General features: G+C 37.1%; 1 protein-coding gene across 2 annotated transcripts in view; it reads right to left on the reverse strand.

Moving 5' to 3' along the window:
* The window catches only part of SLIT3 (slit guidance ligand 3), a 418,035-nt gene that overhangs the window by 181,120 nt on the left and 221,735 nt on the right, over positions 1-15,180 (reverse strand). For both annotated transcript variants that reach the window (XM_081845905.1, XM_081845904.1), the window contains exon 5: positions 7,041-7,112. In XM_081845905.1, coding sequence (XP_081702031.1) covers positions 7,041-7,112 — 72 coding nt within the window. The remainder of the gene's footprint in view (positions 1-7,040; positions 7,113-15,180) is intronic.

The following is a 15,180-nucleotide window of genomic DNA, read 5'->3' on the forward strand; positions in this document are numbered from 1 at the left end:
TCCCACTGAGTTTAAGTGAAGGGGTCACACTGGCATAATTCTGCAGCATCTTGCTGAACAGTATTAATAGCCCTTCACGATTGGTTCAGTCCATGGTTAAATTATATGCGTTCTGCTGTTTTGGCCAACACTACATGTTGACCCTCCCCCCTCCCAACAATCCCCAGAGAACAGAGTAACTCAGTACAAAAGGTTTGCATTAAATGTAATGAAACAAATTACAAAATCAATAAACCAGGAACTATGAGGCTATCATAAAAATGATGTAAACCCAGAGTTCACAATGGTTATAGAGCTATTTAAAATTGTAATTAAAACCAGCACAATTTTTTCCCTAGGATAAAAGCCTCCTTGACAGCCCCAAATATATGCTACAGGAAATCTTCAACAAATATATCCGAAGTTGGCATGAAGTCAGCATAAATTAGTCAAGGATCACCTCTAAATGTACATCTTTGAGTCAAAGGGATAAAAAATTGAGAATGTTGGATTTTACATGATTTTTGAATCGCACTGCTATCTATTTAGCAAAGCTACACAGCTACACAACATACGGCACAGACCAAATTAATTTAGTTAAATGTTCCAATCAAGTGCCTGACAAGGAGATTTTGTTTAATATCAATGACAATAAATTTTGCTAAAGGTCAGCTTTAACCTCATGTATTTATCTATCCTTACTATTCAACCTTTGACTTCTTTTGCTGCCCAGTTTTGGTGTAACTGAATGAAACATTAAACACAGTCATGCAACATTTAGTCATATGAATTATACTTAGTTATGGAAACTATTCCTCTGAGCTAAAGTGACATTTTTCAGGCACCATTCCATTATAAACATTTGACTCCAGCATCAAACAAGGAAGGTAAAGAATGTTCCATTCAAGGTCATAGTTGAGCAGGTTAACATAACTGATGACAACAACTCAACAATAGCCAATGACCTTACAAAACCTCCTCTTCCCATTCTCCAAGTATAAAACTGAGGTCAATAGAGTTGCACTTAGGACACAAAGGAAAGCTGAGTATCAGTCCTGAGCACAAAAAGCTCTAATCATAGTTCTGCTAAAAAGAGAAATGTACCAAAATGTGTATATAACTCTGTAGTAAACATTTCCACAATGAGAATAAGTGACTGGGCAAAGACTAAGGCCAGTGCTGGAGTGGGGCAGGGTGACAAGTCTGGCTTTTAAGTGAATTGTTGCTGAAAGATCCACCCTGACTAGCAAAGCCTACACCCAGAAACAGAAAAGGAATGCAAATGTTTCTTCTGCCCAACATTCCAAAGCAATCTTTTAAACATACTTCCATAGATTTCACTGACTGCACCCAGCTGCATAACTTTAATTGCAGGAAAGTGTTCCAGTTGCAGAGGCCAGAATTCTAGCCACTTTTTGTACCAGGCACTGGAATCTAAGTCTGGATGGAAATCAAATTACATTCTCGGTTACTTAGTTTGCAAATTAGAATATATTCTTCTTCATGGACTATATTCATTAGAATATAGTCTTCTTCATGGTGATCCAACCTGTACCCTATCCTAGTTACTGCAATTAAGCCAAGAGGAATTGTTTTCTCTTGGGGAATTATCTCATCAGATTGCCACCATAAAGTACATATACAATGGGCAGGGCGCAATCTATGTGTCAATTAGTTTCCCATGCATTTCTTCCTATAAGAGCTCATATGCAGAAAAGGCAAAGGTCACAAACTCTGGAGCCAATATGAGCCAAACTGCAGTCACTTGTACAACTTGTATACAGTCAGATTACACGAGCACCCCCCACTCAGCTCTCTTAGTCTTAATTCCCCTCGTTTACTGACGCACACCCACCAAACCCGAAAGTCAGTTGCCCTGTTGTTATCTTTTCATTCAGCAGCCTAACAGCCCATGGATAGAAGCTGTTCTTTACCCTGTTGGTTTGACTAATCTTGCTTCTATATCTTCTGCCTGAGGGAAGGAGATCAAGAAAGTGCCGGCCAGGGTGTGAATCATCCCTGAGAATTGTCCTCACTCTCCTGAGGCAACGTTCTTCCGCTATTTCATCCAGCAGATTCACAGGACAGCCTATAATATATTTTGCTGTATTCACCACCCTCTGTAGGCACTTCCTATCAGATGATGTCCAACCACCGTACCACACCATGTTGCAGTATGAAAGGACACTTTCTATTGTTGACCTGTAGAAGGAGATAATCAAATGTTGATTGACATCGTTCTTCCGCAATACTCTGAGGAGATGGAGTCTCTGTTGGTGACATTTTCAGTGGATATGAGGCAAAATGGGGTTGGGAGAAAATATAATAATTCTAGGGTCTGACATGTTGATTTTGTGAACAGTGAAGCATTACACTGGAAATATCCAACCAAGTCATTTGGAAAGTTTGGACAAAAAGAGGGAGAAAATACTCAGTAGAGAGGTAGAACTGGATGACATCTATGTATAGATTGTCTGGAAAGTCATGGGATTTGATGAGGTCACTGAGGGATAACATGTAGACAAAGAGCTGCAGAGAGCTGCAGAAAGCCAATAACAAGTTATTGAAAAATCCCAATAGATAGAGGGAAAGCTGTGGAAGATCTCCCTATAATAATAATAATAATAATAATAATAATAATAATAATAATAATAATAGAAGGGATGCCTGGACTGGTAGGGACTAGGGAGGGAACCAAATGAGGACAAAATCATGGAGACATATCATAAAGAAAGTAAAGTAATATAAAATGATCCATTGTGTTGAAGCAACCCAAAGAGGTCAAGGAGTGTGCTCAGAAGGAGCAAGGCAGAAGACGCCAACAACCACAAGTATGTCTAGGAGTGCCTAAGATGCTGTAGAGTTATCTGTAATTCCAGCTCAAGGTTAGGTGCATTTTTATGTCTCCTGCTGGATACCCAGAACCAGGTGTCATAGTTTAGAGTGACAGCTTCAGCAGTTCTAAGGTGAAGTTCCAATGGTATCCTTGAAGCTCTGGGCAGGGTTCAGGCTAGAGACTCCATAAAATCAGAGTTCAAATGCCATTTCAGCATTTTCAGAGTGAACCTTCAATATGAACTACAGCTCTTTCTCAGTAGGCCTCTTAATTTAAAAGGACCCAGCCTGTTGAATCTGATGGATCAGTGGACAAGGGCTGTGGTTTCACCATGGCTTCTGAGTTGGAGGCCAAAGACAATACAACTTCCTTGGACTGAAGAGACATTGACGCAACAGGCTCCACTAGAACCAGTGCCTCTGATTCAGTATGTACATCTGTGGCTGGCCTAGAGGGCAATTTCCTCTCTCTGACTTCCTTGCCTGAAGAAGTGGAGTCTGAGCCCATGGTTACAACTGTCATGCTTTTTATAATCTATCTGTAACTGCTCAACTCTCTGTAGCCTCTCTTTCTGTCAGTAGTTTTATGCTATCTCCAGCTGCTTCTCCAAGGTTTCCTGCCCCATAGGCTGCTGCTGTAAACCACTGACAAGGTTACTCTGTCAATGGAAGAATATAGCTTCCTGGCCACTGGAGCGAAGATTGCCCTTTTTAAAAAGCTTTCTTGTTAGGGATGTTACGGCATCCAAGCAGTTTATGATCAAATTCCTAAAATTTCTACTGCACATGCTGAGAACGGGGATGTTTCACTTCCAATAAAGATTTTCAGACGCAGCAGCAAGGCAGTATCAGAAAAGGTAGTCTCAGTGTACAGTGTACAGATTATCTCTGTTCTGGGTTTACTGAGGTATGAATCTTGGCCTTGCAGATGCATTGTTTAAAACCACAGTATCATCATCCTTTGTGCTTCTTCTGACTAGATGTTTCACAATTCCAGAAATTGTGAACAGGAATCAAATCGGGATAAGATTTGGAGAGCGAGCGAGCAAGAGGGCTCCATAATGCTGGAAACAAGCAGCAGAAGGCCAAGAAAGCAACTTTTCTTATCCCAAGAAGCTTAAAGCAGTTTACAAAATATTCTTGTAAGAAAAGTGTTTTAAAGTCAAGTATCAGGTGAGAGACAACTGAATGTCCCAGCTTGAAGTGTCTCCCACTGGTAGGTATAGACAGGGTCTCTGAGAGGAATTATCAGGGGGTACAAAGTTTCTTTTGTGCCCCTTCCATTCTCAATTAGTCATTCCGTTTCTACCCACTATAGGTTTATGCCATGAGGTGCAGCCTATAAAATCAAAAGGGATATGGAAGACAAGAGAGGGGTTGAGTGGAGCGTTCTGTTGATTTCCTGCATTTAAGGCCTTATGCTCTCATACTCCTTCCATGATAAATATAAATAAATATCAATAAATTAAAAGAGGATCAGAGATAAGAAAGAACATTTGATTTGAACATCTTTGTTTATGCTACAATACAGAAGAAGAAAGAATTCACATTGGAACATCCTTTTATATTGCAATGCAGATCAGATCATCAGAACACATTAATATTAGTATAAAAAGGTAGATAAACTTACTATTTATTTTTTTAAAAGAGCTTTACTGACCTTTTGTGTAACATTTGGAAACGGATAAGCAAGTCTGTACTCGGTTAACAAGTTCAACAGATCTAATGGCTTTAACTGAACATTTACAAAATTAGCTTTATGTACTGAGGGTGAATGTTGCATTTCTTTTCCAAAATTATCACCACCAAGGTCAGCAGGATATTGCTATGATAAAGATAAAGCTTTTCTCTCCACAACACTTTCAGATATGGAAAGATATTTCCACAAGAAATCAGATATTTCTGCCAACTGCTTAACGGCATTGAAGTGGACAGTTAATCCTGTTACAACATTGTCTACCAAAATGTGAAGAACACACTTATGAAGTATCATCTGTGTCATTCATTTCTTCCAAGTTAGCCTCTGTCAGGTGTCACGCAGCCATGACCTCCTGACCTTAATTCCATCACATCTATGGGAGGGTTTTATTTCTATATTTTGGATTGACACAACCAAATTGGCTTCATTCCACATTCATTTCCAGTTGTTTTGAAGTTTTGTCTATGATTGCTATCTTCAGCATCCAGTGTGTTATCCCTAGCTTGGATGACCCTGTTGCAAATATCTATACCAGCTAATATTTTGTACCACATGGCTAACGTTAACACAGACAAAAGTTATCACATGAAATAAAACACCGTGGACTTCATTTCTTGTTTTGGCCGTCAAATTTAGTTCTAGGAAGTCTTTCAGTGCTAATTTAATGTCAGGCAAGTGAGCTGCAAAAGTCTTTACACATTCAACACTATATGCCCATCCTGTTTCAGACATACCATGAAGAGAACCAATACAGTTTTGTAGTAATTCCCACCACTTAGGGCTGCAACTGAACAGATGGGAAAGAGTTTGAATTGTTCTGGGAAAGGTTATTGCTTCAAGTATGCATTCAACAGCCGCACTTCCATTTCACTGTCGAACAACTCTTACTGTCAGAAAGTTCTTTCTGGTGTTTAGTTGGAACCTCCTTTTTTGTAACTTGAAGCCATTGGGTCAGGTCCTATCCTTCAGAGCAGTAGAAAACAAGTTTACTCCATCTTCCATGTGACGGCCCTTAAGATATTTGAAGATGGCTATAATGTCTCCTCTTTTCGAGGCTAAACATACTCAGCTCCTTCAAATATTCAATTATTACTTTGTAAAACTGTTACTTTGATTGTTTTATATTCCAGAATATGCTTTTGAGACCAACATTAGAGGCCTGAAAACCACTTTACATTATAAGTGGATGAAGAAATTAAAATAAAAGATTGCAGTAAAATCTTATTTAGAAGATTGCTTTATGCAGAGGAGGAGTCATCCTCAGACCAACATGAGGAACATGTATTTCAATCAATCATAGTTTTTAATGATGTAATTATGAAATAGGTGCTTTTAGTATTCATAATTAGGTGTTGAACAGATGGTGAAGGATGAGATTAATCCATTCATTAAATTAACTTATGCTAGAAGTAATTTTTCTTATAGGAAGTTTCAACTTGGTGACATAATTTTAATAGTATAGTAATAGGCCTAGCTATTGAATTGCTGTGAAAGTTAAAGTGACAGGCAAAGGGTTATTTCCTGAATTCATTAAGATCTACAACTGATTTAATACCACTAGAAGGAGTAACAGGCTACTTTAACCTACAGTATTGCTTAACACTAGGCAATGTCATATGTGACTTCTTCTAAAGCTTCCAGAAATCTGTCCTATGTTTCCATAAAGCACAGTTTTATTGTATATTGGAATCTGTGAACAATCTCCTCCCATAAATATCTGAGGGAGAACTCTACAGCACTTCAGAGACCCAGCTGCAGTAACTTGGCAGAAGAGAAAGGGCACCCATTTGTGGCACCCAGATTGTACAATTGGTTCCTGAGGCAGGGTATGTGGAAAGTAATATTTACCTACTTTTATGGGGCTATTGTAAAGACTACTAAAATAAAGTATTTGAATCATTTTGAATTTAGAAAACAAGATACAAAATACTATTACAGCTATTACTACTTGAACAGAGGGCAGCATACAGTTCACTAGGCTGAATTTGCAGTTCAAAGGACTTCTGCACTTATGGAATTATGAGTCAACTACATTATTCACTTATACCATCAAGTGATGTGATGCTCCACTAACAGTACAATCCTATATATTTCTATTCAGAAGTAAGTCCTATTGAGTTCCATGGGACTTACTACCAGGTAAGTGAGTGTAGTACTGCAGCCCTTTGTTTTTCTGTAGCCACAGGATGAGCTAACCCAAGATCTCACCTCGGGTGGAAAATCCTAAAGGTTTCATTAAAATACTGTATGTTCCAATTACAATAAACATACAATATTAAGCTAAACAAATTATCAGTCTGCTCCCTTTGATGAAACATCTGCTGTCTAAGGCAATTGACCTGTGAAAGACAATGGAATCTTGGAAGTGTGTGCTTATGTTTAATGCAAATGGGAGAGCATGGAAGTGGACCAGTGATTTCTAGGCATGGAAACCATTTCCATGTATGCCTCTGGTCCTCAAATACCTAAGAGCAGTAGCATATAATAATTCATATTCAGCCCAAGTTCTATTGTAGATGTGACTTACAAATTCTTCACATCGGTAATGCCTCGAAAAGCCTTTCTTGGGATGCCTTGAATCTGGTTTTCACTTAAGTCCCTAAAGAAAAGAAAAGAAAATACACACTTATTAGGGACAAATAAACAAAATCACACAATGACATAGAGAAATGCTCACAGCTGTAGACAACTTAGAGATGGAAAGAAATAGTTGCACATTTACTGTATTTCAGCAGGTTAAGTGTTGAAGTGACTGTTGGGAAGGCTTTAACATTTCCATGAACTGTGGATACTGTATATGGCTATTATGGGATGATATAGCTAATGGAACTGCAGATTCTTATTCCTATGTGTTTGGATTAAATATTATACAAAATTTACCCTCACAGATGTTAAAAGCATTTTTTCAAATTTGTCTGTGCCTTTACAACCCTTTTTTATTATTACAGATTAACGTTAACAAGGATGTGAACTGTAGGGGGAACACACCTGAGATAGCATAGAAAGACAACAAATACAACAGATAAAGTAATGTGTAGTGCAATCCTATAGATATTTACTCTGAAGCAAGCTGTACTGAGTTCAATTAGATTTGCTCCCCGGTATATGTACATAGGACTTACTAAAAGAGCGTACTGTAGCCTTACAGAACAAATCTCTCAGTAACCCCTTGTCTCACCGCTCTTTGAGATACAATGAATACAGAACAAAGTGGGATCAAAGTGATTAAAACTGTTTCAATAAATACAAATTAAGAGTCTTAGGAATTTCAGTATGTTCCAAGAAGAAAGAGAAAAGTATTAAGTATGAGAAAAGTAAATATCATGGAATTGTGGAGTTGGAAGGGACCCCGAGGGTCTTCTACTCCAACCCCCTGAAATGCAGGAATCTCAGCTAAAGCATCCAAGACAGATGGCCAACCAAAACCTCCAAGGAAGGAGAGCCCACCACTTCTTATGGGGGTATGTTCCACGAATGAAAAGCTCTTACTGTCAGAAAGTTATTTCTGATGTTTGGTTGGAATCTCCTTTCTTGTAACTTGAATCCATTTGTTCTGGTCCTAGCCTCCAGAGCAGGAGAAAATCCTTATGTAACAGCCCTTTAGATATCTGACGACGGCTATCATATCTCCTTTCAGTCTCGTCTTTAATAAAATCTCAGCATTCCCCTCTACTTAATATTTGTGGCCTAATACATACATAAACTGTAGTTCATAAAAAGAACAAAACAGTTACCCAAGAGCATTGCAAAATTAAGCAAATTGCTCTTATTAACATCCAAAGGAAACCTTTGTTTTTAATAAAATAATTGGACATCCTCTGGCTAATTAAACAATCTATGGCCTTTCAAACTTGGAGTATTATTGTTTTGTTTGTTATTATGTTATGCATTTTGTGCTTTTATATTGGCCTGTGATCTTCAGATGAAGGGTGGTATAGAAAAATTAATAATAAAAAATGGGATGGAGCATGGACTTTAAGGACACTAATACCCGACCAAGATTAGTAAGCCTTTTTTTTAAGGGATGTACAAATTGTTCATCCTAAAGCCAGACTTTTCAGCTGGGTAGTATTCATTATAATGCACCCCATGCAATCCCCCGCCCACCTTTAAAGTAAATGCTGCATTGTAAGGTGAACCTCCATCAAATTGATTTTATTGAAAAACAAGCATTGTGACTCTGAATGATAGCACCGCACAGAAAACCCACACTGACATCTTAGGTCAAGCTGTGTCACCCAGGGCTTTCTTCTGTTTTCCATCAGGATGATGGTCCATTCGACCCCCACCCTAAATGTCTTTGTCAGACTAATTCAATTTATGCAAGTCATCTAGTCTACACCAATTCCTCTCGGTAGCAAAATTGTTCTCTGAGACAGACACACAAATGGCCATTCAGAATACTATATTGTTTCCTAAAAGACATGTTTCACTTTCCAAAATTATGCAACAGTGACTAGTAAGGCATCTTCCTCTTTCATTCTTTCCCTTCTGTTCTTCAGTGCTTAATACTGAAATATTAAATGTTTTGTGGCAGATCTTTATTCTGTGTTACAAAGGGAAATGTGGGGTGGAAGAAGTCAATTTTTAAAGACAAACATACAGTACTATGGTATGATAAATACTACTTAAGAGAGAAAGCAGCTGGTTTAAAATAGAAACATCAATTGAGAGTTACCAATGATAACAAAATGAGATAAATGAAGCAAGCATTCACCCTAAGCAGAACACAAGAAAATCAAATTTGTCCTTGAAAAATGTGCATTTTATATTACTGCAAGCAGAGTGAAAAGGTAGCAAACTTGTGATTTAAAGCAATGTTTCTAGTATTCTAGAATACCAAGATAATTTATATTATTGATGTCTCTTTTATCCCTCTACTCTGTCTTTTCTACAGCTATCCAAGAACGCAAGAGATTGCAGGAAATTAATCTCGCTCAGGAAAAAAAAAATCTGCTTGTAACTTACATTCACTTTATCTTCTATTGAGGTACTATTCTCTGGCTAACAGGGCACCCTCTACAAATCTCCAGGATTGTGTGCCCATTTCATAAATAAATCTCATAGTCTGACAACCTGACATTGTCAAGGTGTTGTTGCAGCAATGTAGAGGTTTCAGCTGCAAGCTGCATTTATATAGCTGCCCATTCACTCTTACAAGTATGCACTGTTGTGTATGTTTTGAAGTTTTTGATCTCGTGTTTGATACCAGCATTCCAAGTCACTCTTAAAGACTTTCCAGGACCAAGTCAGCTGCCATCAGATTCACCCAACGCACAGAAGTATCTTTGGCCATATTAACAGCTTTCCATTTTCTGAAACATGCTGTTAGTTTCTTAAATATGTTTTCTTAAGGCCACTAAGGAAGCAGTATCCAACCACAATATATAGCTATTTGTTCAACAGTTCAACATTTGTGATACTATTACTATTTCAATTTATAATCCTAATACACATTAGGATGAGAATGTCCTTTAAAGAAATTGAGGGATTTTGTGTGGAGGTGTTAAATGTTAATCTGTAAAAAATCTTAGAATACTGTTAAGGGGGTAATATAAAGGCCAAGGATAAAGCTTCAGTCCAGCTATTTCATTCTTTTATTTCCTTACAGAGACATAGAACTTATCTTACATCCATGCACAAGACTGAGATTTGACATCAGTAAAACAAACAGCAGGGTTATCATATTAGGTATGAATAGTCTTCACACTGATTAGCTACAAAAACAGTGCTAGAAGCATGAAAATAAATGCCTGCTTTTCTAATTTCAAAAAAGAGTGACTATTATTGCTTTGCACCAGTACACACTGGGCACAATCCTTCAGTATAATTAGCCGATGAAGAAAATATTTAAGTTTGTATTAAGAATGTAACATATTGCAGGCAGAGCAATATGATCAACAACTTTGACATACACACCCACTCCAGCCCTTCCACCATCCTTTCATTTGTTGAACACCAAGACTGAGGAGGAATTCTGGAAAGTTTAAAATATGTTGTGATATTACTTGGTCATAATAGAAGTATCATAGTTCAGTTTAGTTTCAGTTTATTTTTGTTTTTTAAAGTATATATATTTCCTCCAGCAGAAACAGCAATTAAGGCACACAGGTAATTAGATGCTGCTTTTGCATACAACACTGACAGCAGGTTGTGTACAACAGTGCCTTTCCATTCATGGAATGCTCTTTGATTCATTGGAGGCATCTATGAATGGGAGACCATTTTTGCCACAGCTCTGTACGCAGCCTCTCTTTCGCTGCAAATAATTTGGGCACTCTCTAGAACTGTGTGGGATTGCTGGGATGGGGGGAAACAGAAAGACCAAACTTGCAAAATACCCCCCCCCCTTCTGCTTACAGAAGCCTGGATGAAAGAGCCTTCTGTGACTGGAATTCTAGTATTGGACACAATCCAGCAATACTAACATTCCCTTGGGGCCTGAATAGAAAGAACATCAATGAATCAGATCCCAGCCAATGCAAGACTTACTTACAGGATTATAATTTGGCATATGCGACTTCTAAACAATAAAATCCTCAGCTTTGTTACAGTCATATGTATATCTACCAACAGGAGATACAGTAAATTGACCGAAACTAGAAACTGGGTGATTTATTTGCTGCTCTGCTGGGAACTACTCCACTTTAAAAATTACATTAAATTTTTAAAAAATAATAATTCAGGAGGTTATCTGAACTGAAGAAGTCTTATAAAGGTAAGGAAAATGTTGATAATAATAATGCAACACTGTGATCAAGTAATTTTAAAACATTATAAAATAAAATGTCCTTGAACTTTTCAAAGTTATTTCTATTATGCAAACATCCTTCTACCCCTCCCCCAATACTGTCTATGATACACCTTGTCAGCTTCTCTGTAGTGTTAACTTGGCAGGTAACTCTTACACAGGGCAAAAAACAAATTACCAACCATGACTACTTATCTTACCACTGTGAAGGTTGTGTATAACCTTAATTAATATACTGAAATGCTCCCATTCCATAGGTATGACTCTATTTTCAAGCCCATTTTATTTTGCTTGGAAGAAATGCATGAACAGCTTGTATACCAGAAGCATTCGCGATGTCACAAATATGACCCAAGCATGAGATAGAACTGCTCTTTTGCTTTGTTTAATTGCAGTCTTCAACAATAAACATTAACACAACCTTTAAACACATTAATAGCAAGACAAAATGATTTTCCCCAACTCACCATACAGTTATCAACATCTATAGCCTTTTTGTCCACCACCTTGGTCTCTGTGAGTACTAGTAGCACCAACTTTGCAACAATAGTGACTGTGCAAAGCAACCACTAAAATAGGATATAATTATTTATGACATCTGGTGTCACAATGTCCTGCTTTCGCCCTAAAGAGCATTGATTAAAATATAATAAAATCTCTCACAGGTTTGTTATATCTTCTGCATTCAATGTCAACACCTTTCTCTCTTGACATATAACTTTGTGGGAGGGGGAGCAACACCTGGAAATACATAGGCAATTATGGTCTATGCAATAGCGGTGAAAAACAAATATATACTAAAGAAAATATATATGAAATACCTTATGGATACGTGAAACAAGCCTTGGCCCTACGGCATACCACAAAGATTGTACAGTGTGATTATTATCAGGCTTCTCACTTAATAGCACACAACTAGGCAAAAAAATAAAAAAGTGTGGGTGTGTTCTTGCTATTTAAAAGCATTAAAGTGTCTTCTGACATTCCAAGGTTTATTCCTGGAGAAGACAAGGGCAGAACTCCGATTAATCAGCAAATGTCTTGGCTCAGCACTCTGTAAGAATATTTATTTACATAATAGCACTCCCAAAAATTAACTGGACTCTCTTCTGAGTTGCCATCAAACATGTTATTGGATTGCAGATTGACAATGTCAGCTCATACAATTAAATTAAGTATAGAAGAGTAGCTGATGGCTGGTGGGGTGGGCGGGAGGAGACCACATGGTTAATAGGCTCATATAAAAGTTCACATCTTCCAGTTTTTGTTTACTTACTGTTAGGAACAACGTAAGGGAGAAAAAGTGGTCCCAAGACAATTAACTATTATCACATCTGGGGGGGGGGTGTGGAGTGGGGAGGAACTGTAGCTCTACCATAATGTATCTGTCTAAAGTCTATTCTACATGTAAAAGTCTGGAAAAATATCTATTCCAGCTAATGTGTTTGTTTAAAGATAGCACATGCCTGAAATCCTTGATGTATGAAAAGCCAAGTGGTCTGCTGCCAACATTAGAAAGTCTTAAAAATCTAATTGTGGAAGGAATATAGTTTCCAGCAGCCGCTTAAAGTGAGTAGTTCACTTCAGTAAACATTTCTAAGCAAGGTTTTACACTACCACTCTCCCTGCCTGCATTCAAAGGCACTTCATTATGGGAGAACTATCAACACAGACCAAAACAAATACATCAATGGAAAGAAACTTGTCTCAAACTGTTGAAGCAGACAAGAGCTATTATATGTTCTCATTTTTCAGACTACATAGGACTACAGTGTCATAGGTTACAATGTCTACAACTAATGTCAGAGCAATACATTTAACTTATTCAGATCATAAAATAATACATTATCCCAGAGCACTTATCTACTAAAATCTATTAAGGTTTTTAAAAGAAGCAAAGTAATTTTTTGGTGCCCTTTGAAGGAGGCAGGCACACTTCATGTATCTTGCCAAACTATCGTTACAGAAGCTTACCTATGTTTTGATATGATGTTTAAATTGAAAACCATTGTTTGGAATCATACTGAAAATCAAAATAATAAACCATGGTCTGAGGACTGCACAGAACAGGCCTTTTTAAGATCAATGCCATGATTTGCAGTATTACTTTTTTGTGCAAGTTATATATTAATTGATATTATTTTGATTTGTTATGGCTACTTTTTCATGTACACTTAATTTTTTTAAAAAATAAAGCATATACAGAGCACGACTGAAGGACTGTGCATGGATGTCGTGGAAAAGCAAATGAGACTTTAAGCAATGGGTTAGCTCTTGGAGTCAAATTCACAAACTTAAAGACAACGTGCACATTAAAATTCCCTGCCTTAACTATCATCTCCTACTACACAAACAGAACTTAAAAGGCATAAATTTTAAATGCCTTAAGTATGCATAAGGATAATTGATTGCATATTCCTTTTAAAAATGCAGACATAAAAAAGAGATTCTAATTTTCTAGCAGAAAAGAGAATCTGATAAGATTCCATTTGTGACCTGGTGCTTAAAGCTATAGTTACATTGCCAATTCAGTACACACTTCAACAATTTCAGGAGTATTACTGTTTAACGAGGATACTTGCTGTATTATATTATTATTTTTATTTAAATTTCTATGCCACCTTTCATCCGAAGATCACAGGGTGGTTAATTTTATTCCGTTAGTTTCAATGCACCAAGAGTTCTAGCCTGCTACATGTAGTGCACTCTCTCTCTCTCTCTCTCTCTCTCTCTCTCTCTCTCTCTCTGTCTCTCTTTTCCCCTGTAACATATCCAGAAAGGATTAAATGCAAATACCTTCTATAAATTATTAGGAATATTGTTGCAGGGAAATGTACTTTAAAACACGATGGTTTGCTATGAAAATTTAATGTGTATGCACAAGATAGAGGCATCATTTTATAAGAAGTTACTATTTGCAAACAAAAAATGTAACTATATGTCAGCAACTTTGTAATATCTATAAACTAAAACATGTGTCAAATTTGATAGTTAAGTACACATTAATTTTTCAACAGCCTTCACAACATAAATAGAAACAACACATCACACCATTATCAGGTAAATGTTTGTTACGTTTATTACAGGGCTTATGAGAACTGGGGACAGACCACCAGCATACTGTTTTCCCCAGTGCAACATTTATTTTAATCCTTTTTAGACACCAGGCATCTATACTAAAGTGTTAGAATAAATAGTTAAGAAAGGTGTTAAAGATATAGAACAGAGCAAGGGTATTTCCGAACAAGCTCTCATGCATAATACACATTTCTATGCAGTGAACTTCTGCAAGTCTACACTTAAAAACTGCAAGCATCTTCAAAATGCGAGAATAAAATTTCCAAGCACATAGTTAATGTTCAAATGGCAGAATATATTGATTCTCTGCCCATCTCTGAGTATCTTAAGTTTACCCAGAAGACTATTTGATTTAATTAAGTTGGTGCTTTATTAATATATATATTCCTCTATTGATCATAAGAGAAGCTGACGCATGTTTGAGTCAGGCATACATCAGATCCATTTAATGGACCTCCACTTAGGAGAGTGGTTGGCTCTAAATCAAGGTAAATGGGAGCAAGTGCTCCTTTGGGATGGCATGGCTTAGCTGAATCTATAACATTTTTACAGGGTTTTTTTTCCCTTTTAAAGTGGAAAGCATATGGAAATTAGATATGAAAATAGTCACTCCTTGCACGTTTCAATTAAGCATGTCAATACCTTAATTAAATTGCTCAACTTAATGAGATTTATACCAATGAGTGTGTTTTATACTTATAATAGCTTTTTTGGCTGCTGTTCAGGATGTCAAATAAATTGTGAGAACTGGGATTAAAAAGTAGAAATTGACATTCTGAACTAAAGCCAGTAATTCTTCTAAACTCTTTCTCTTCATTCATGTGATTTTGGAGAATTA

This window comes from Podarcis erhardii (assembly GCF_964252035.2).
Source record: "Podarcis erhardii genome assembly, chromosome: 2".
In the NCBI taxonomy this organism is placed as follows: domain Eukaryota; kingdom Metazoa; phylum Chordata; class Lepidosauria; order Squamata; family Lacertidae; genus Podarcis; species Podarcis erhardii.